The following is a 22,946-nucleotide window of genomic DNA, read 5'->3' on the forward strand; positions in this document are numbered from 1 at the left end:
CTCCTGAATCTCAGCCTGCAGAAACTGTGTGAGATAACCTGTGTTGATTGTTGTCTAAGCCTCTAAAGGTTGGATGAGTATTATGCAACAATGGATAACTAGTAGACCTGGACTTGTGTGGTTTCGGGTCCTAGATGCTAAAAATCTGGTTTTATACTTGGATTTAAACCTACCTCTGCCTCTGCCCCATTGGAGGTCCTTGGCATTTCCTCCCGGGTTAGGACACCCAGCCCCGGGCATCTCCTCTCATGACGTTTACCAACGTGGTGACAGTTCAGATGAAGGTCCTTGGCACGAACAGGAGTTGTAAGGATGGACATAGTGACTTGGTGATTGAATGCTAAACCCAAATTTAAAATAAACGTGGGTCATTTGGTCCTATAATCTTTGAAAAAGCAATTATGTATAACGGCAGAAGGTTTCAGCTGGAGGTCAGATTATACGGATCCAAGAGTCAGTAGGAGGCCAGAAGAGTGGGAACTATTCTTTTCAATGTGATGGTGGGGAAGCGAAAACAGAGGGCTCTTTTTTGGTTTCTTGGTTGGTTTGTTTATTAAGGCATGGAGAGGTGAGCTTGTGTTGTGGGAATAAGAAAAGGGATTCGTGGGAGGAGATTGAAAATGCGTTCTAGAGAGGGTCATATGGGTGGAGAGGGGTGCAGAAAGATGGGGGTCAGCTTGACTCTTGTGGTTTCCCTGAACTCTGCCTCATTCTAGAGAGAACTGGGGAGAACTGGTGTCTCAGTGGGACTGTGGAATCCACAGGTGCAGAATGAGGTGCTTGTCCAGCTGAGGTGGGTCTTCCTGGAGTTGGAAGCATGGATGTACAGGAACCCCCGTCACCAAGGCTGGCAATTCCACCTGAGGGTCAACTCGAGAAGTGGCCATCAGAAACCTGTGACGATGAGCCCGTGGCTCTCCTTTTGCCTGGTGCATCCCAAGTGTGGGGACTGTACTTGGCACACAATAGGCATTTAATGCACATTGAATGGATGAAGTCTGAATGTGGTTGCTCAGAGTTGGTGATTACCGAAGTCAGAATGGAGGGAGGTCAAGGGGCCGTGTCTTGAGGGAGGAAGGAAGAACCTCGTGGCAATGGCTGAACTGGGAATCCAGAGGTAAACTGATCCAGCATGGGGGAAGGAGGCTTAGGGTCTGGAGATGATTTAGTAAGAGTAGCAGGGCCTGAGAGGGAGGCAGCAGGAATGTGGCTGGAGGAGCCTCCAGGAGCCCTCTGCCAGGGTCGTGAGAACCCATGGGCTGGGGCCAGGGAGATGAGAGGTCGAGACTGGGACCACGGTGTCCTCTTCTTAATCAAAAGCTGATGCATTTTGTTTCCTCTTGAAGGTCTCAGAGTCCCCACAAATCCCTGCCTTGTTCACTACAGTCGGGGCTTTGTGCTTCTCTCTGAAATAAAACTTTTATCTTAAAAAAAGAAAAGAAAATGTATCCAATATAGTATATCATAATCACAGTATTGGGAACTTTCCCAACCCTGGTGGGAAGGAGGAGAAAGTCGTGGGTTACTGGGGCACAGGAAAAAAATGCAAGAGAAGTCCACCCCTAATTTTTTTCCTCTCCTCTTCTGGGTTTCTGTTGTAATGGATTGAAAATACACAGGAAATGTAATGCAAAACTTGGCTTTGATTTTTTTTTTTTTCCCCCACCTAACTCTTTAAAGGTTTGGAAAGATTTGATTACATTGCAGGGAAAGTAAAAATGTGGATGAAATACCCTCACGCTCAGGCCACGTGACCAGGTGATAAGGCGTTCAGAGACTGCCGGCGGCCGCTGCTGGGTCAGGTGCGGCCTGTGTGGGAGGACTCGTGTCTCGGTGGTTACAGAGAAGCTGGCTTCCACTGTGTGAACCCGACTGAATCACAGGCCGCTTTTTTGTTCTCCCTCGGCCTTGGAGGGCTTGGGACGTTCCTGTTGCCCAACACCCTGGTGAGCTGAGAACATTCTGTAGATTAATTAGGTTCTCTCCTCTGGCTCAGCAGGTCTGTTCTAGCCATTTGACCAAAGGCTCTCTGATATTTTCTACCAGCCTTAGAACGCCAGGCTGCAGATGTGTGCACATAAATGTCTGGGAGGAGCACACAGATACTGTGGGAGGAGTGGGTCCGGCTTAGCTATTGGGAGATCTCGCTCGTACACATGGCGCTACATAGAAAAAATGAAGGTGACAGACAGCTCGGCAGTTTCTTAATACCCTGAACTTGAGTGGGGCCTGTGCTGGAGAAAATATACGGTGCTTCTTAAAAACAAAAGCTAGCAGCCTGCGAGTAGGGCTGTGCCTGCGAGTTCCTGGGAGCAGGAGGGAGCTGTTCCTCTGCCCCTGGCTCCAGTTTCACCCAAGTCACTTCACAGCAGTTGGAAGGAGGTCACCAATTGTGAGTGTAGGGAGGGGGCGGGGAGGGAGAGGAAGTGGGATGAAAAGGGAAGGCCCGGGTCAGCTGGGAGAGGAGCTGGCGGGCTTTCCGGCGGGCTGGCCTGAAGTGGAAGGGCCCAGGGCTGCCTGCCACCCTCGGATGCCACGCAGGTGCTGGGAGGGCACCCGTCTGTGGGCTCAGGGACGTGTTCCCACCGACAGGCACAGAATGGAAAGCACCTTGGGGGAGACGCCCTTCTCCCCATCTCAGGAGGGAGGCCGGGCCTGCAGACCGCCAGCCCTTCCCCAGCGCTCACTGTGAGCTCCCTCCCCCCGACCCGCCCCCCACCCGCCCCCCACGTGCTGGGGAGCAGGTCCGTTTCCCCACCAGTTTGCCTCTGGTCTTTGTGTTTGCTCTGGGGCCAGGCGCGCCCCCTGCTGCAGGCCCGGGCTCCTGTGTGGAGTTCTCCTTTCAGATGTTGCTAAAATGTCTTGAAAGGCTGTGGCCACACCAACAGAGGTCGTCCGGCCTTCTTCACACGAAACGAAGCGCCCAGGTGGAAATGCATGTACCCGCGGCAGCTTCTCGGCAGCGGGCTTCCTGGGACGGAAGAGACAGGCTCGCCCAAGGGAGACGGAAGCAGGGGATCTGCTAGAACTCAGCTCGCCTCCTCCTTTCTCAGCAGGGCAGAGAATCACGGGCTTGTGCTGACGAAAGCTCCAGAAAATGGACTCATTTAACCTTTCCAAAGATATTATCCAAGCTGCAAAATCTTGGCAATCCGAAGACCTTTTAAGTCGATATACCAAAGAGCTTTAGTCAGGATTGAATGCAAAATGCCAAAATTTCACTTTTAAAATCATCATAACATCTAAATACAACCTAAGCACACTTGTAAACTGATGCCGAACAGGCACTTCGAGAGCCCTCCCTGCACCCCTTCCTCGCCCCGTCCTTTGTGCAAATGCTGTTTGCCCAGAATTTCAGCCACTGAAAATCCTGGGAACTTTCTCTTCCTGGCTGCCAACCTAGCAGTTTGGACTCACAGACGAGTTTTTAAATCACTGAGGGATTTAAGCCTGCCTGTGTCACAGAGAAGCCAACACCCCCCCAGTTGAAGGTGGCCCCAAAGATGCGGGCCTGGGACCCAGGACTTCTGCAGGAGAGTGGACGCCTGGGTGCCCCCTGCCTTGCCCTGCACATGGTAGGTGCTCAATAATTACACAATAAATATTCACACAAAGCAATGATTCTGCCGAAGAGATCCACTGCAATGCACCTGGCTTCCTAGAAGCAATAAATGAAAAGCTTTTCTATTTTTTTAAAAAGAGAAAAGATTAATGAAGCCCTGACGTAGAGGCGGAGAGCTCAACAGAATCCAGTGACTCAAGACGTGCGCAGAAGCAATTTGCTTCTGAAACTCTAAACACGGGTTCTTTAGTACTTCCTGACACTCCTCAGCAGCAAGCAAATAAATATTTACATGTGGAAGGAAACTGTCCTTTGAAATGTAGGTTGTTCTATTCAGAAGAGAAATACGACAAGGTGCCACTGCTTTACTGGCAACACGCGTTATTATTTATGTTTTCCAGTTTGAAAATCGTGTGCTTTCTATTAGGACCCTTACGTGGTAAACACTGATTCCCACGTGAAGCGAATTAGTCCAGCAACCCCACCTTGGTGGTTCAGGGACAACAGCATAAGCTCTGACAAATCACCCTTTGTTTTATGCTTTGATTACCTGGTGAGCTAAAAACAATGATAGTAAAAGCCTGGACCTGCCATGTATTCAGTCTGCATTTGTTACTCTCCCCTTTCTTCCATTTATGAGTTTGTTCCCAAAAGATTTTTTTTTAAAAATTCTGACTTGAGTAACTTTTCCTCTGATCTGATCTGATGTCAAATTAGTGGGTGGCAGGAGAAAGCCGGCCACATGATATCATCGTTTCCTATTCAAACAGACGGCTTTTTTTTTTTTTCAATAAAAATACTCGACTGCAAGGCTATGAGTGTGCAGATAATTCTGCTGCTTACTCCAATTGGAGGTGTCTCCAGGGAGTTTCCAAGCACAGGAAGCATTCCTGCTCTGAGGTTTCGGAAGAACACTTTCAGCAGGATTCCGGGTCACTGAAATGAAAGTGAACTATGCTCTGTACAAATGTATCATGTTTAATTCAAGAGAAATTCATGCATTTCTTTGTTCTATAAATATTTACTGGCAGCTCGTTTTGTATAGGAGGCTGCCACCTCCCAAAAGCCCCCTGCTCCTTGAGTGGGTTGAGCCTGAGACCCCACATCCACAGGTGTGCCCAGCGGCCTTGGGTGCTCAACACAGGCTCGTTCAGGTACGACAAGATAACGGGGCATACCTGGTCCTAGAGTTCAAGGGCTTGTCTTATTTTATTTTAAAAATCAGACTCTAACTGCTTGTTTAATCTAAATGTTAGCAATCAACCTACAGCTACCTGAAATATGTGAGTGGTGTTTAAGAGATGATAAAGATCATATATTACTTGCATGGAAAGAATGTAGAAATATAGGTGTCCCTTTTAGTCTTTAGTGTGTCCCCATAATCAATGTCCCCAGCTCAGTAATGAAAAGGTCCCCTCCTCCTCCCCCATCGCTGCCCTCGTTCCTATAATATAAACAGCCATCAATGGCTCCTGTTTCTTTATTCAAACAAACAATAGCCTTATAACGAAGAAGAAAATTAGTATCAGGTGAAAGCTCACTTCAGGGTGCTTATGGCTTTTTCTTTTTTCCAGAATAACAGAGTACACCAGTCATCATAAGAAGAAAAATTCACATTTAAAGTTTGGAAAGCAACAGGACAAAGGTCTGTCTTCAGTGGTGCGTAGACATGTTCGTGATTGAATTGGAAATAGTTCTCTTTCCTTCTCTCTGACTTCCTAACTGAAAAGCTGCAGCGTGGGGAGAAAGGCTGCTCAGAAGCCTGGAGCCAGAACACGCACCCTGGCTTTGGTAGGGCCGGCTTGTTTGGTTAGAATCGAAGGAAAAGCCTTGTTATTTGGGAAGCTGGGCATCCTCACCAAATTAGGGGATTTAATTTGCAGATATCTAAGGAGTGCTTTGAAATGAAAGATGAACTAAAATCTGCTCCGAGGCCCGTGATTTTTGACCAGTGGAGAAGGATTCTCTTGCTGCTGGACATACGTGGAAAGCATTGTCTGATCTGAAACGCAAGTCCCTGCAAGACGGAGGAGAGACTGTATAAACATTGTATACCATTATATGAAATCAATTCGATTCAGGGCTAGAATTCAAGAAATAATCCATGGGCGAGTATGTCTGATGGTAAACCCCAACCATTATACTGTTACCCTCTTGTACTTTTTAAAATTTGTTATTATTTGATATTATTATCACAAAAGTCGCTGGAACAGGATCCATGAGCTGCTCCTTCACTGCTTAGTGTTTTCAGAAGCTGACGGATTATTAAGCTCCAATTGAATACTTGATTTCCAATGATTCCATTAATTTTTCTGGTTTGTGATAGGATTTGATTTACTTATTTTGTACTTTAACACACCAATAAAAAATAGATATTAAGAAATAGTGAAATTTGTTGCCTCAAAATAACCCTTAAAATTTAGAGTTTAGTGAAATTAAGCAATTCAAATAGAGAAACGATTATCCTTCATTTCCTTAAGGCACAGAAATTGAGACTAGGTTCGAGAACCTTCATATTTTAAAAACTGGAAAATACTGGCTAAGTGAGGACTGGGCAGTCATACTCCACACATGCTCTGTGTGCTTGGAGCGAAGCGGGGAACGCACTGAATGAGATGAACTGGAAGGAGGTGCAGCAGCGAAGGAAATCCTTCTGTTGGGAGAGTTCACCTGTTTAGGATAATCCTTCGAATAGGACCCAATAGTGATGTGAGGAGAAGCTTTGGAGCTGATTTAGATTTAGACAGTCTATCACAGGCTGTTTGGTTGCATCCCTTTGGGGCCAGTCTCATTTTAGGTCTAAATATGCAGGAATGGGGCTCTGGCTTCCAGAAGTTTCAGGCTGCAAAAGGCTGGGGCCACCATCTTTACAGATAATCCACTAGTTTGATTCTCTTGGGGACCAGGAAGAAAACCAAGAACACTCAATGGACTATGGGACTCAAATAATCCACAGGAGGCGTTTGTAAAGGGGCAGAACTGTGTGTGCCCAGTAATTCTTGGAGCTCACAGTAGAGGTGGAGAAGCAGTAATGGGCCCCACAGCAGCAGGGGCTTGGGAATGACGGAAAAGAAAAAAATGATGGAAGGACAGCTGGAAGAAACAGGGAAGGTTCCTTTTAACTGGATGCTGGGTCTCAGCCTTGAATAGTTCCAGGCCTTCGGAGGCCTTTTCTCAGGGTGCATGGCCTGGGGACTCCCTGCTTGCTCTGCTGAGCTTTCAGGGAAGGAGAAATGGGCAAGGCCAGAGGCGACCATCAGGTGCTCCGTAGGCACAGAAGCAGAACTCAAGGTTTAGCTTTACCTTAAGAGGGTGACTGCAAAGTGTGCTCCCTGGACCAGGGGCCTCGGCCTCACCTGGGAGCTTGCTAAAAATGCAAGTTGCTCTCGCCCAGACTGAATCCAAAATTCTGGGTACAGCCCAGCAATCTCTGCTCACACTTTCTCCAGGTGATTCTGGTGCAAGCTAACCTTTAAAAAGTCCTGGGTCCCATTCCCAGAGGCTGTGATTAAGTTGGTCTAGGGCTGTGGCCTAGACCTGGGGGTTTTGGAAGCCCACAGGTGATTCTGTTGTGCAGCCATGGTTGGCAGGCTGTTCGCGGTGCTGTTCAACAGGTCCTGCTGTGGGATGGAAAGGGTCTGTATCTGCACTGGCCAATGTGGGAGCCAGCCCTGTGGCTACTGAGCACTTGGCCCCTGGCTAATGCAACTGAGGAGCTGAATTTTTCATTTCGTTTACTTTTAATTAAGTTTAAATAGCTAAATGTGGCTATTGGCTGCCTTAGTGGATAGCAGAGTTCTAGAGCCACAGATAAATGTAATACTGTCCCATTAGTTGATTTAAAAATCCAATGCCTCTGTAATCCTAGCACTTTGGGAGGCCAAGGTGGGCTGATCACGAGGTCAAGAGATTGAGACCATTCTTGCCAACATGGTGAAACCCTGTCTCTACTAAAAATACAAAAATTATCCGGGCATGGTGGCAGGCACCAGTAATCCCAGCTACTCGGGAGGCTGAGGCAGGAGAATCGCTTGAACCCAGGAGGCGGAGCTTGCAGTGAGCCAAGATCGCACCACTGCACTCCAGCCTGGTGACAGAGGGAGATTCCATCTAAAAAAAAAAATGCCTCACAGAGTTAAATATTTAAGTTGATAAGAAAAATGGTAGTCAAGAGTCTTTGAGGATTATTTTAAAATCCATTTTTGGTGATAAATAGATAAAAACAGTGTGGTAGGGCCCAGAAGTTCTTCCTGATTTCTACCTGTTGGAGCTGAATTCCTCGATTTTACTTGTAGGAGAACGGCTTCCTAAAGGGCACCTTACCCAGCCATTCCTGCACGCAAGTGTGTATGAGAACTGCAGGGGGCATTGTATGAAAATCCAATTCCTGGGCTCTCTCCCAGATGTTCCTATCCAATAGGTCTGGGTTGGGGCCCTGGAAACTGCATTTTTGGCAAACCCCTTACTGATTTGCATGCACAAGTTTCAAGGAACAGGCACTAAGGATCGCTGATTTAGAATCTGTTTGTCCATCCAGGAAAGCCAGAGTCACCACACTTGAGTACAGTGGGTTTTGATGTAGGAAAGGTCTTTATAATTCTTTCATGAATTCACCAAACTTTAAAAACTGTACTATTTTTGGCTGGGCATGGTGGCTCACGCCTGTAATCCCAGCACTTTGGGGGCCGAGGAGGGTGGATCATGAGGTCAGGAGATCAAGACCATCCTAGCTAACACAGTGAAAACCTGTCTCTACGAAAAATACAAAAAAAAATTAGCCGGGCGTGGTGGTGGGTGCCTGTAGTCCCAGCTACTCAGGAGGCTGAGGCAGGAGAATGGTGTGAACTGGGGAGGTGGAGCTTGCAGTGAGCCGAGATGGCGCCACTGCACTCCAGCCTGAGCGACAGAGCGAGGCTCTGTCTCAAAAAAAAAAAAAAAAAAAAAAAAAGCCGTAGTATTTTCAAGACTGTGCTAAGCTGGAGGAGAAATTTGCAAACAGAGTTCAGTGCCTCCCTTTAACTAATAACATAAATGCACTTCGTGTTGCTGTGTAGTTAATATTTGCAGCTGCTGAAGGTGCTGCAATTCACCGGGTGACTGCTGAAAACTCCAATCAGTGCCTGACTTATGTTCCTTTCCACACTGCACAGGAAGGGCCTTTTTGGGTAGTGCCTACAGCTGTTAACTGTTTGTGGGCTCAGCCTTCACATGCTGCGTTACAGAAAGCCTTTACCGCAATCCTAAATGCTGCTTCTTTTATTAGCGGTACTGTCATTTATTTAGGGCCTCCTGTATGTTAGGCAATCCACACACATTGCACATAGCATGAATGTATTGTTCACACTGAAATACTTTTGAAAGTAAATGGGGACAAATTAAAAATTCTTTCAGGACAGCAAAACTGTGGGACACACTGGGAGGTACTGTCACCCTAATTAGACATCATCATTACTGGGGGAATGAGAATTATGAGGTCACACAGCTAGGAAGGGGCCAAGGCCCCAGCATAGGTCTGTCTAATTCTATCCTGGGTTGAATTCTGTGCCTCAAAATTCATGTCTACCCAGAACCTCATAATTTGACCTTATTTGGAAATACAGTCTTTGAAGATGTAATTAATTAAGATGAGGTCATATTGTCAACTGCCTGGCTAAGTATTGAAGGTGTGTCCCAACCTGCACAGGGTCCATTGGCAAAACCTGGGAGACTTACCGGTTCCAAGTAGTTAAGGGAATCTCTAATTATTAGCTGATTTCTAAGCTAACTAAGGAGAGACTTCAGTGGCTATACATGACAAAGAATAGAGACTTTACAGAATTAGTTCAGAAAAGTCACTAAAGAACAATTAGCTATACCTATAACAAACAACAACAAATCCTCAAGAGGGGAAAAATATTTCCAGAATTGTCACATTATATTATCTAAAATACCTAGTTTTAAATACAAAATTATGAGACATGCAAAGAAACAAGAAAATATTACTCATTCACAGGATAGGAACTGTCCCTGAGGAAGCTTAGACATTGGGCTTACTCAACAAAAACTTTGAATCAGCTATTTTAAATAGATTCAAAGAACTAAAGAAAGCCTTGTCTAAAGGTCTAAGGAAGGGATGATAATGCTGTTTCAAGAAACAGAGAATATTAAAAATGACATATAAATTATAAAGAAGAATCAAATAGAAATTCTGGAGTTAAAAAGTACAGTAATGGAAATACAAAATTTGCCAAAAGAAAGTCTTAACAGCATACTTGAGCAACAAAGAAGCAAATTTGAAGATATGTCGATAGAGATTACATAGCCAGAAGAAAAGAAATTAAAAGAATAAAGAAACGACAAGGAGCCTCAGAGACCTGTGTGACAACTTTAAGCATAACAATATATGCATAATGGGAATCCAAGAAGGAGTAGAGAGAAAGAGGCAGAATGAATATTGGAATAAATAATGACCAAAATCTTCCCAAACCTGTTGAAAGACATAAGTCTATACATCCAAGAAGTTTGATAAACTCCAAGTAGAATAAACTCAAACAGATCCACATCAAGACACATCATAATGAAACTTTCAAAAGATAAAGACAAAGAGAGAATCTTGAAAGCAGCAAGAGAGAAGCAACTCCTCATGTATAAGCAATTCTCAATAAAATTTATAGCTCATTTCTCATCAGAAGGAAATCCTTCAAGGTAAGATGAAGGTATCCTAGACAATAAATTGAATCCACACAAAGAATAAAAGAACACTGATAAAGGTATCTACAAAAGTAAACATATAAGACAGTTATTAATGTAATTTTTGTTTGTAACTTCTCTTTTTTCTTTATTTTGTATTTCAATAGGTTTTTGGGGAACAAGTGGTGTTTGGTTACATGAATAAGTTCATTAGCGGTGATTTCTGAGATTTTGATGCATCCATCACCAAAGCAGCGTACACTGTACCCAATGTGTAGTGTTTTATCCATCATTCCCTCCCACTCTTTCCCCTGAGTCCCCAAAGTCCATTGTATTATTATTATTTGTACTTTAAGTTCTGGGATACATGTGCAGAATGTGCAGGTTTGTTACATAGATATACATGTGCCACAGTGGTTTGCTGCACCCACCAACCTATCATCTAGGTTTTAAGCCCCACATGCATTAGGTATTTCTCCTAATGTTGTCCCTCCCCTAGCCCCCCATCCCCTGACAGGCCCCAGTGTGTGATGTTCCCCTCCCTGTGTCCATGTGTTCTCATTGTTCAGCTCCCACTTATGAGTGAGAACATACGGTGTTTGGTTTTCTGTTCCTGTGTTAGTTTGCTGAGAATGATGGTTTCCAGCTTCATCCATGTCCCTGCAAAGGACATGAACTCATTCTTTTTTTGGCTGCATAGTATTCCATAGTGTATATGTGCCATTGTATTATTCTTATGCTTTTGCATCCTCATAGTTTAGCTCCCACTTATGAGTGAGAACTTACCATGTTTGGTTTTCCATTTCTGAGTTACTTCACTTAGAATAATGGTCTCCAATTCTATCCAGGTTGTTGTGAATGCCATTATTTCATTCCTTTTTACGGCTGAGTAGTATTCCGTGGTGTGTGTGTGTGTGTGTGTGTGTGTGTGTGTGTATGTGTTTATATATATCACATTTTCTTTATTCATTTGTTGATTGATGGACATGTGGGCTGGTTCCATATTTTTGCAATTGCAAATTGTGCTGCTGTAAACATGGCATGTGCAAGTTTCTTATAAGGACTTTTTCCCTTTGGGTAGATACCTAGTACTGGAATCGCTGGATCAAACGGTGGGTCTACTTTTAGCTGTTTAAGGAATCACCACACTGTTTTCCATAATGGGTGTACTAGGTTATATTCCCACCAACGGTGTAAAAGTGTTTCCTTCCTACCGCATCCATGCCAACATCTATTATTTTTTGAATTTTGAGTATAGCCATTCTTGCAGGAGTGGGGTGGTATCACATTGTGGTTTTGATTTGCATTTCCCTGATAATTAGTGATGTTGAGCATTTTTCCATATGCTTGTTGACCATTTGTATATCTTTAAGAATCCCACTTTTTGATGGAATCGTTTTTTTCTTGCTGATTTGTTTGAGCTCTTTGTGGATTCTAGATATTAGTCCTTTGTCAGATATACAGATTGTGAAGATTTTCTCCCATTCTGTGGGTTGCCTGTTAACTGTGCTGATTATTTCTTTCGCTGTTGCAAAGCTTTTTAGTTTAATTAAGTCCCATCTATTTATCTTTGCTTTTGTTGCACTTGCATTTGGGTTCTTGGTCATGAAAAGTCTTTGCCTAAGTCAAGGTCTAGAAGGGGTTTTCCAATGTTATCTTCTAGAATTTTTATGATTTCAGGTCTTAGACTTAAGTCTTTGATCTATCTTGAGTTGATTTTTGTACAAGGTGAGAGATGAGGATCCAGTTTCATTCTTCTACATATGGCTTGCCACGTATTTCACACCATTTTTTGAATAGGGTGTCCTTGCCCAACTTTATGTTTTTGTTTGCTTTTTCAAAGATCAGTTGGCTGTAAGTATTTGGCTTTATTTCTGGGGCTCTCTATTCTATTCCATTGCTCTGTATGCCTATTTTTATACCAGTACCATGCTGTTTTGGTGACTATGGCCTTATAGTATAGTTTGAAGTCGGATATGTGATGCCTCCAGATTTGTTCTTTTTGCTTAGTTTTGCTTTGGCTTTGTGGGCTCTGTTTTGGTTCCATATGAATTTTAGGATTTTTTTTCTAGTTCTGTGAAGAATGATGGTGGTATCTTGATGGGAATTGCGCTGAATTTGTAGATTGCTTGTGGCAGTATGGTCATTTTCACAATATTGATTCTACCCATCCGTGAGCATGGAATGTGTTTCCATTTGTTTGTGTCATCTATTATTTCTTTCAGCAGTGTTTTGTAGTTTTCCTTGTAGAGGTCTTTCACTTCCTTGGTTAGGTATATTCCTAAGTATATTATTATTATTATTATTATTATTATTATTATTATTATTATTATTTTGCAGCTATTGTAAAAGGAGTTGAGTTCTTGATTTGATTCTCAGCTTGGTCGCTGCTGGTGTACATACAGCAGAGCTACTGATTTGCATATATTAATTTTGTTTTTGTTTGTTTGTTTTTGTTTTTGTTTGAGATGGAGTCTCACTGTTGCCCAGGATGGAGTGCAGTAGCACAATCTTGGCTCACTGCAGCCTCTGCCACCCAGGTTCCAGTAATTCTCCTGTCTCAGCCTCTCAGGTAGCTGGGATTACAGGCATGCACCACCACGCCTGGCTAATTTTTGTATTTTTAGTAGAGATGGGGTTTCACCATATTGGCCAGGCTGGTCTTGAACTCCTGACCTAAGGTGATCCTCCTGCCTTGGCCTTCCAAAGTGCTAGGATTATAGGCATGACCCACCGTGCCTGGTCTGATATGTATATATTAATTTTGTATCCTGAATCTTTGCTGAATTAATTTATCAGTTCTAGGAGCTTTTTGGATGAGTATTTAGGGTTTTCTAGGTATACAATTATATCATTAGCAGTGACAGTTTGATTTCCTCTTTACCAATTTGGATGCCCTCGATTTCTTTCTCTTGTCTGATTGCCCTGGCTAGGGCTTCCATTACTATGTTGAATAGAAGTGGTGAAAGTGGGCATCCTTGTCTTGTTCCAGTTCTCAGAGGGAACACTTTCAACTTTTCCCCGTTCAATATAATGTTGAATGTGGGTCTGTCATAAATGGCTTTTATTACCTTAAGGTATGTCCCTTCTACGCCAATTTTGCTGAGGGTTTTAATTATAAACGGAGGCTGGATTTTGTCAAATGCTTTTTCTGCATCTATTGAGGTGATCATGTGATTTTTAATAACTTCTCTTTTTTTTCTATCTGATTTAAAAGGCAACTGCATAAAACAAAATTTATAAATCTATTTTTGATGGGCACTTAAGGTATAAAGATATTTTGTGACAATAACAGCATGGAGAGCAGAGCTATAAAGAAACAAAGTTCTTATATTTCGTTGAAATCAAGTTGGTATTAATCCAAACTAGATTTTCAGAAATTAAGATGCTAATTTTAATCCCCAGTGCGACTACTTAGAAAATAACTCACAAATATAAGTAAAATAAACAGGCCAGGCGCAATGGCTCACGCCTGTAATCCCAGCAATTTGGGAGGCCGAGGCGGGTGGATCACCTGAGGTCAGGAGTTCAAGACCAGCCTGACCAACATGGAGAAACCCCATCTCTACTAAAAATACAAAATTAGCCAGGCATTATGGTGCATGCCTGTAATCTGAGCTACTGAGGAGGCTGAGACAGGAGAATTGCTTGAACCCGGGAGGCAGAGGTTGCAAAGAGCCAAGATCACGCCATTGCACTTTAGCCTGGGCAACAAGAGCGAAACTCTGTCTCAAAAAAAAAAAAAAGAAAAAAAAATTAGCCAGGCGTGGTGGCACGTGCCTGTAGTCCCAGCTACTCAGGAGGCTGAGGCAGGAGAATCATTTGAACCCAGGAGGCAGAGGTTGCAGTGAGCCCAGATCATGCCACTGCACTGCAGCTTGGGTGACAGAGCGAGACTCCGTCTCAACAGAAAAGAAAAGAAAAGAAACAAACAAGGAAACATCCTTCATTATCAGTAATTATATTAAATGCAAATGAATTAAATTCTACAATAATTCTGCAATGAAAAGGCAGAGATTTGCAGCATGGATTTAAAAAACTACTTGATCCAAGTATATGCTCTTCACAAAAGACACTTTCTTTTTTTTTTTCTTTTAAGTTCTGGGGTACATATGCAGGATGTGCAGGTTTGTTACGTAGGTAAATGTGTGCCATGGTGACTTGCTGCACCTATCAGTCCATCACCTAGGTATTAAGCCCAGCATGCATTAGCTATTTTTCCTGATGCTCTCCCTCCTCCCCCCAACTCCAGACAGGCCCTAGTGTGTGTTGTTCCCCTCCCTGTGTCTACGTGTTCATGTTGTTCAGCTCCTGCTTATAAGTAAGAACATGCGGTGTTTGGTTTTCTGTTCCTGCATTAGTTTGCTGAGGATAATGCCTTCCAGCGCCATCCATGTCCCTGCAAAGGACATTATCTCATTCCTTTTTACAGCTGCATAGTATTCCATGGTGTATATGTACCACGTTTTCTTCATCCAGTCTATCATTAATGGACATTTGGGTTGATTCCATGTACAAAAGACACTTTCAATTCAAAGACATAAATAGGTTGAAAGTCAAAGAATGGAAAAAAATATTCCTTGCAAACAGTAACCAAAAGAGAGCTGGAGGGCTATACTAACACTAGGCAAAAAAGACTTTATGACAAGAATTGTTATATGAGATAAAAGGGTTACTCCATTAAGAAGATATGACAATTGGGAACATATATGCACCTGCAAACAGAGCCTCCAAAATACGTAAAGTTATGAGATAATTGAAAAGAGAAAGAGTTCAACAATAATATTTATTTGAAGATTTCAATATACCCCTTTCAATAATGGATGGAACAACTAAACAGAAGATCATCAAGGAAACAGAAGACTTGAAAAAATTATAAACCTACTAGACCTAATAGACATTTATAGGACACTCCACTCAAAAACAGCAGAATGCCCATTCTTCTCAATTATACATGGAGCATTCTCCAGGATAGACCATATGTTATGACATAAGTCTTTATAAATTCACATCATACAAAGTATCTTCTCCAACCCAATGGAATAAAACTAGAAATTAATAATAGAAGGAAAACTGGAAAATTCACAATATGTGGAAATTAAACAACACACCTACACAATCAATGGATCAAAGAAGAAATCACAAAGGAAATTAGAGAATATTTGGAGATGTATGAAAGCAAAAACACACAATACCAAAACCATGGGAAGCAGTATTTAGAGAAAAATTTATAGTTGTAAAATTCTGAATTTGAAAAGAATAAATATCTCAAATCAATAACCTAGCTTTATACATTAAGGAACTAGAAAAAGAAGAGCAGGCAGAGCATGGTGGCTCACACCTGTAATCCCAGCACTTTGGGAGGCTGAGGCAGGCAGATCAAAAGGAGGCAGAAGTTGCAGTAAGCCGAGATCGCGCCACTGCACTCCAGCCTAGGCGACAGAGCGAGACTCTGTCTCAAATAAATAAATAAATAAATAAATGAAAAGAAGAGCAAACTGAAACCCAAAACAAGCAAAAGAAGTAAATAATAAAGATTAGACCAGTGATAAAGTAGACAATAGAAAAACGAGAAAAGAAGTGAAACCAAAAATTGGCTCTTTGAAAAAAAAAATCAACAAAATTGACAAACCTTTAGCTAGTCTGACCAAGAAAACAGTGAGAAGATTCAAATAACTAAAATTAAGAATGGAAGCAGGGACATTGCTACCAACTTCACAGGAAAAAATGAGTAAGACTATAATAATTGTATGCTACTAGGATTTGGATGTGGTTTGTTCTTACCAAAACTTGTGTTGAAATTTCCTTCCCAATATGGCAGTGTTGAGGGGTGAAGTCTAGTGAAAAATGTTTGAGTCTGGAGGTGGGTCCCTCATTAACAGATTAATGCCATCTTGTGGCAGTAAGTTCTCACTCTCGTGGGACATTGTGAGTCCTGATTTCAGCAGCAGCTGTTCCAGATGTGCTGTCCTTATTAACATGCAGCTATTATTCTGCATGTTTCTGTATGGATATTTTTAGATAAGATTAACATTTAAATCGGTGGACTTTCAGTAAAGCAAATTGCCTTCTGTAATGTGGGTGGGCCTCATCTAATCAGTCGAAGGACTGAATAAATCAGCCTAACCTCTCCAGAGTAAAAAGGAATTCTGTGGCAGACAGTCTTCAGACTTGAACTGCAATCTTGGCTCTTCCTTAGATCTCCAGCCTGCCAGTCAACCCTGCAGATTTTGGACTAGCCGACTTCCACAACTGCATGAGCCAATTCCTTAAAATAAGTCTCTTTATGTATGCACTACATACACACATCCTGTTGTTCGTCTTTCTCTGGAGAACTCTGACTAACACCATCTCCTACAGACAGGACCAACAAGCTGTCAGGTTTATGAAGAATTAATATTTGGGAAGCCCTCGTGTATAAAGACTTCAGACCATTTGAGGTGTTGGCTGAAAGCAAAATAAACGTGATGATAAAAAAAAGTCTTAAATATCAGCTTTGGCCTCATGAACAGCTGCAGAAATCCAGACTGTATCCTCTCCTTCCTGCTGTGTCATGTATATATTTATGAGTTAATTAATTTTTCTTTGATTCCTCTCTCTTCTCTCTCACTATTATGTATACGGTTTGTTTACAGTTAACTATAATTTAGTTCATAGTTTTCAGAACAACACAACTACAGCGCAAGTGGAACTTGAGAATGAATGAACATCCAGGATTGAGGATGGATGTGGTCAGTAACTATTGGCACCCATTGATGAGGGAGTGAGCACATTTTTTGTTTGAAATAAGGAGAATGGCATTGTCTCAAACAGAACCAGTTTCTTACTGTTGTTATGGGTGGAAATCAATGTCAGGAAAGAATATTATGTATGTAAATCTAGAGAGTCAGATGAATAGATTTCAAAGGGCGTTTGTCATTCCTTTGTATTCTGGCAGACTCTCCAAAGTGTGTATCAGTGGATGCAGTGCTGGGTCTTCCCCTAACAAAGCTGAAATGCAAGTAAATCCTCCCTCTTCCTGCTCCTTGGTGGTCTGAACTCAGGATCTGGACCTGTCCTTACCCTACGGGATGCTCCCACATGGATCTTTGACTCATCCACAGCAAAGTGATTCTTTGAATCCATTCACAGTGACTGTATTGTCCAATACTAGAACTCTGGCCAAACTTTTCGTGCAAAGAGAGAGCTGTGCTGCCTCCTGCTTCTTGACCTTCCAGAATTTCTGGAGTTCCTAGCAGCCTTCTGAGTTCTTAGTGCTGTGACCCTCATCTCATTCAGTGTCCTACCAATGAATGTTTTGTACTTAAGATGGCCAGAGGCAGTTGTTTTGGTTGCAGCCAGAACCCTGACCAGTACAATGGTTTTGCACCACAGATTCGAGTCCCAAGGCAGGAAGTACCAATGCTTTCGTGCAGGGGCTGAGACCGTGAGAGGAGGTTGCAGAGCAAAGGCCTGTGTGCTTTCTGTGGCTAATCCAGTGTTCTACCTCCTAAGACACAACAAAAAGAAGTTTGGTGTTGGCGCATTGTACAGGGAGCAAAGAAGGAGGTTAAAATGTTTTTCTAAGATGTTCTCTGTAAAACCTTCTTGATGCAAAGCACCTCTTTTTAGAGATTTGGGATAGGCTATTTAACCCCTAGCATCCTGGATTCTTCCATGGACAAAGACTGTGTCCTGTGGTTCTGTTGCTGTGGGTACCTACTCCAGGCCTTACCCCCTGGATGGTAAAAAGCTGTCAGGTGTTAATAGAAGGATTAGCACATAATAAAGTGCCTCCCACCCAAGTAATATTGGAAGAATTTAAAGAGGATGGTAATAATAAGAGCACCTTGGAAGAAAAAAATCAAACAAGCATCAGCCATTGCATTCTATGCTGCAATTAGGTCAAATTTTGTTTTTAACACAAACCTTTATGCTTGTTTAGGAATAAAAGACACTTAGTGCCAATAGGCACTAACTTAGTTTAGGAATTTTACCTGCTCACCAGAATGTCTAAAACATATTGTCCCACAAGTAAAGATTTTGCCCTATTGTTTCAAAACACCATTCATTCCCATGGTACAAAACAGTGCAAAGTATAGGACGTGTTTGGTGGAGATAAAGAATCCTTGAATGAATTTAGACGGTGGTGGTGATGATGATAATGATGATGGATATATTAAAGAGTCTAGCCGGGCACAGTGGCTCACACCTGTAATCCCAGCACTTTGGGAGGCCAAAGTGAGCAGATCACCTGAGGTCAGGAGTTCCAGACCAGTCTGGCCAACATGGCGAAACCCCCTCTCTACTAAAAATACAAAAATTAGCCGGGTGTGGTGGCAGGTGCCTGTAATCCGAGCTACTTGGGAGGCTGAGGCAGGATAATTGCTTTTTTTTCTTTGAAACAGGGTCTTGCTCTGTTGCCCAGGCTGGAGTGCAGCGGTGCAAACACAGCTCACTGCAGTCTCAACCTCCTGGGCTCAAGCAGTCCTCCCACCTCAGCCTCCCAAGTAGCTGGAATTATAGGTGCACACCACGACACCTGGCAATTTTTTTTCATTTTTTGTATAGATGAGGTCTTGCCGTGTTACCCTGGCTAAGGTTCTTATATAGTAAGTGGCTTAGATTGTAGATAATAGATTTAGAACCAAAATATAGATCTCTTGCCCCTCCAGTCAGTGCTTCTTGTACTGGAATGGATCTCTAGACAGTGTATGCACTCTCAACAGTGTGTATCAAAGGAGACGAGAGGGCAGAGCAGGGGCAGTAGGGCGGGCTGGCCATTTTCTTGTGAGGTGAGAGGCTTAGACTCAGACTCTGTTGGCACTAAGTGTCTTCTGATTTTAAATAAGTCTCTTTACCTCCCGCTGCCTCTGTTCCTTTCTGTAAACCAGAGGAGAAGGGAAATTGTAGGATACTCTCCTAATATGATCTCGTGTTCTAGGAAAGTCATATGAAGGAGGAAGTGAAAGTAGATAATCTATTTTATTTCGTATGATTTTACCAACACATCTATTGAAAATTTTTTTAAAACGTCATCATTCTGGTTCATATTTGCTTTTTTAAGACACGTATTTGAGAATTCAGCCACTGGGCTTATTTATACTCATTATTATTCTAGGATAACCTTTGGGGTTTGAAATCACTTATAATCCCATAACACAAAACTGTGGCGAACATGTCCTCTGACCTACACGAATTATTTTCTATGAAAATGAAAGTCGTGGATAGCCCTAATTAAATCCCTGCTTAGCAGGTGCAAGTGCTTAGGACAGCTCTCTACGTGATCCATAGAAACAAATCAAGGTTTGCGGTTAGAGAACCACTAAAAGCAAGCCAATGACTGTTCCTGTGGCTTGTAAACACAAAAGAAAATATTAAAAAGTACACATGAGATACAAAGAATACTATTACAAGCAGGCCCAAGTCAGCCACTCAGCTTAGGCCTTAGAGCTGTGTCAGTATCGCTGAAGACCCTAAGGACTGGGCCTTCCCAACGCTATTCCTTCTCCTTCCTCCCAGAGCCACCATTGTCTAATGTTGTGTTCATAATTGACTTAATTTCGTTCCTCATTTTCCTATATAAACATGTATCCTTAAAGTATATGTTGCTAAATCTTGCATATATTTGAAGTTTCTATTTAAGATAAGTGGCATTATATTGTAGATAACCCAGTCGTTGGTTCAAGTTTATGTTTGGGAAGTCATCCATGGGTGTTGACATTTTCAGCTGAATGTCATTCATTTTCACTATCCTATAGATTTCCATTGCATGAATATCCCATGATGTATTTACTCATAGGGGGATTTTTTCTTTTAATTACACAATTATATTATCTTAATATTATACATACATAACAATTATCATACCCTGTTACCCAAAAGTTGTAAACATTCTGTGAATATAGGCTCCAATACGTAGAAGATTGAGCTGTGAACTCGTTAATTTTCTACATAGTTTCTTTGGAAACCAAAGATTTGAAAGCCAGAGTTATTGCTGATCTCCTCTTTCTGCTTCATTAGGCCTGCCTGTCACGGTAACCTGTTCCTCAAATAATATTTCTCCTAACTGTGACACCAACTAGATGTAAAAGCCTCAATGATATCCGTTGATCTCAAAACATCAATTTATGTCAAATACAATTTAACCTAAAGCCAAGTTTCCTTTATTAGAATGATAATGTCATTTATCATATGTCTTTTCTTTCACTTTCCCTGATTTTAGTTATTAAAACAACACCCCGCTTGAATGTGCTCATTTGTAAAATAGCAATGCCATTACTAACTTGTGTCTGTTACAGAGAGTATCCCATGAAGATGGTCTCAAAGCACTTTGAGATGAACAGAATGTTCTATAAATGGGTATTGAAAATAATCAAGACATTCATGGATCCAAACAGGCCACAGAAATACCATAGCAACAAATGAACAATAATTGCTGCATTATGGGCTCTTTCCCCAGCTGCACTCATGCAATCAAAGCTCTGCTGCGTCTTCAGAGGAGCCCAGGTCAGGTCTGGCTGCCATCACCCATGAGGAAGACGTGCGGAGCCAGACAGGTGCCTGGAGGAAAGGTGGGTGTGTGCTGTCCTGCCCCAACTTCTCTGTTTCCCTCCCACGTGTTTGCAGAGACGTCCTCAGCATGGAACCAGGGCCCTTGACAGAGACATTGTCATTCCAGACACCCCACACCCAAGCCAGTTCATCCAAGTCACCTGATAAAATCGTGCTCTGAAGAAACTGCCTGTTGCAGCAAACTCCTCACCTTACTGGACGCGTAGCGATGGCCCACACGGGATGAGGCTGTGGGAGGGTCTTAATGACACAGTCCACTCTGCAAACCAAGGTCAACCAGGCAGCAGGTATGGCCATGGCCCCTCACCGTGGACTCCGTACGAGTCAATACACTGTGTTCTGTTCCCCAGTGATTTCTGAATACAGCCGCAGGAAGATGTGAGCCAGCCGTACTTTTCTAGGGCACACAGAGGCTAGAAAAGATCCACAGGACCTGTTCAACTTGCCAGTCATTCCAGACTCCTGACCCAGGCAGATCACTAAGAGAGAGAGAGAAATATTCCCTTTTCTAGGAAAGTCCTCTGGTCTCACCCAGCTCCATGATGTGTCCACTAGCTCAAGACACCCCAGTTAGTGGGGGGCATCTTCTCCAACGGTGGGGAGGACTGCGGTGGGGGCAGCTGTGGAGATGGCAGAATCTTTCCTGCGGGATTCTGGAATGTTGCGTCCCCTCTGGAAGAGACACAAGGAGTGAGGGCGAGACTGGAAAGGGTGTGGGAAGGAGAACCTTCCTTATTGCCTAGCGTCCCTCAGGGGCCAGTGACCAACCTTATTAGCCACCTCTGTGAATTCAACCACTTCGTCTCTCCTGAGGCAGCCAGAGCCTGAATATCTCAGCAAGGCATTAAGAAAGGCTTCAATAATTGATTTAATTAAAGTCTAAAAATTATAGAAGCAGCTCCTATGCGTTGAGTGATTTCAGAGCTCTCTTTTTCTTTGCCATCTTCGAAGGGTCATCTGGATGCCGGAGGTTGCTCTCTGGCTTGACAAACTCAGTTTGTTTCCATAGTTACAAAACACTTGTGCTCTTCCCGACCCACAATCCATCAGGAAGGGTACGCTGGCTGCCTGGTAACCACGAGATCATTTCCTGAATTCGCAGACCTCTTTAACATTATCCAAACATTAGAAAGGTGGGTGACCACACCTGTTTTGTGCACTCCCTGACAATCTCATTTTGATTTAAGTATTTTGTAGGAAGCAAAGGAAAGACTATTTGCACTATAAATTGCAAATATTTATGTCTAATCCCCCAATAAATGGGAATTTCAAGGGAAAAGGCGGGAACTCGAAAGAGTGAGCGCCGTCGCTGCAGTGGCCCAAGGAGTTTGCTCTTGCCCAGGCTTACTCCATGAGTCCAGCTCCCTCCTTGGAGAAAGGAAGCTGTCAGGGGAGCCAAATGCCACCGTAGTCAAGGGCCAGGCAGCAGATCTGAGAGATCTGGACACAAATCTTTTTCTTTTTATTTTTCTTAGACGAAGTCTCGCTCTTGTCGCCCAGGCTGGAGTGCAGTGGCACGATCTCAGCTCACTGCAGCCTCTGCCTCCTGGGTTCAAGCTATTTTCCTGCCTCAGTCTCCTGAGTAGCTGGGATTACAGGCGTGTGTGCCACCACGCCCGGCTAATTTTTATACTTTTCGTAGAGACGGGATTTTGCCATGTTGGCCAGGCTGGTCTGGAATTCCTGACCTCAGATGATCCGCCCACCTGGGCCTCCCAAAGTGCTGGGATTACAGGCGTGAACCACGGCGCCCGGCCACATAAATCTTTTTCTTACTAGATGTGGATAATTTATTCTCTCTTAACTGTATTAATAGTTCCCTTATCTGTGAAAGAAGTAACTCATGGCTTTGTTGAGAGGATTAAATAAGTGAAGGATTTAATACAAGTATATATTTTGCACTCAGTAAGTGATCATTGCTATTTTGCCCTATTGTTTCAAAACACCATCCATTCCCATGATACAAAACAGTGCGAAGTATAGGACATGTTCAGTGGAGATAAAGAATCCTTGAATGAATTTAGATGGTGGTGATGATGAAAATGATGATGGATGTATTAAAGAGTGTAGCCAGGCGTGGTGGCTCACACCTGTAATCCCAGCACTTTGGGAGGCCGAGGTGGGTGGATCAGCTGAGGTCAGGAGTTCCAGACCAGCCTGG

General features: G+C 43.0%; 1 protein-coding gene across 8 annotated transcripts; it reads right to left on the reverse strand.

The window, feature by feature from the left end:
- Positions 1–230: 230 nt before the first annotated feature.
- On the reverse strand, positions 231–21,803 carry LOC129051639 (uncharacterized). 8 transcript variants are annotated; one of them, XM_063716961.1, is made up of 5 exons: positions 21,554–21,789; positions 21,317–21,457; positions 20,976–21,198; positions 2,759–3,160; positions 232–1,951 (listed from the first exon to the last, which is right to left on the reverse strand). In XM_063716961.1, exons 3-5 carry the CDS (start codon positions 21,080–21,082, stop codon positions 1,771–1,773), a joined length of 690 nt encoding a protein of 229 aa, XP_063573031.1. In that variant the 5' UTR covers positions 21,083–21,198; positions 21,317–21,457; positions 21,554–21,789; the 3' UTR covers positions 232–1,770. The 8 variants fall into 8 exon arrangements, 4 of the variants coding, with proteins under 4 accessions (XP_063573030.1, XP_063573031.1, XP_063573032.1 ...); XR_010137639.1 differs by having other exon boundaries at positions 530–1,406; positions 21,554–21,803; XR_010137637.1 differs by having other exon boundaries at positions 530–1,406; positions 20,926–21,198; positions 21,554–21,781.
- Positions 21,804–22,946: the final 1,143 nt, after the last annotated feature.

Source organism: Pongo abelii, chromosome 17 (assembly GCF_028885655.2).
Source record: "Pongo abelii isolate AG06213 chromosome 17, NHGRI_mPonAbe1-v2.0_pri, whole genome shotgun sequence".
Classification (NCBI taxonomy): Eukaryota; Metazoa; Chordata; class Mammalia; order Primates; family Hominidae; genus Pongo; species Pongo abelii.

What these genes read in the sequence shown, in the direction of transcription:
- LOC129051639 (XM_063716960.1), bottom strand. Translation starts at nt 21,082, where the DNA reads ATGGCCATACCTGCTGCCTGGTTGACCTTGGTTTGCAGAGTGGACTGT. An exon ending in ATCGCTACGCGTCCAGTAAG is followed by an intron (nt 3,161 to 20,975) that starts GTGAGGAGTTTG and finishes TCGACTTAAAAG; the next exon opens with GTCTTCGGATTGCCAAGATT. An exon ending in CAAAGACCAGAGGCAAACTG is followed by an intron (nt 1,952 to 2,758) that starts GTGGGGAAACGG and finishes GAATGTTCTCAG; the next exon opens with CTCACCAGGGTGTTGGGCAA.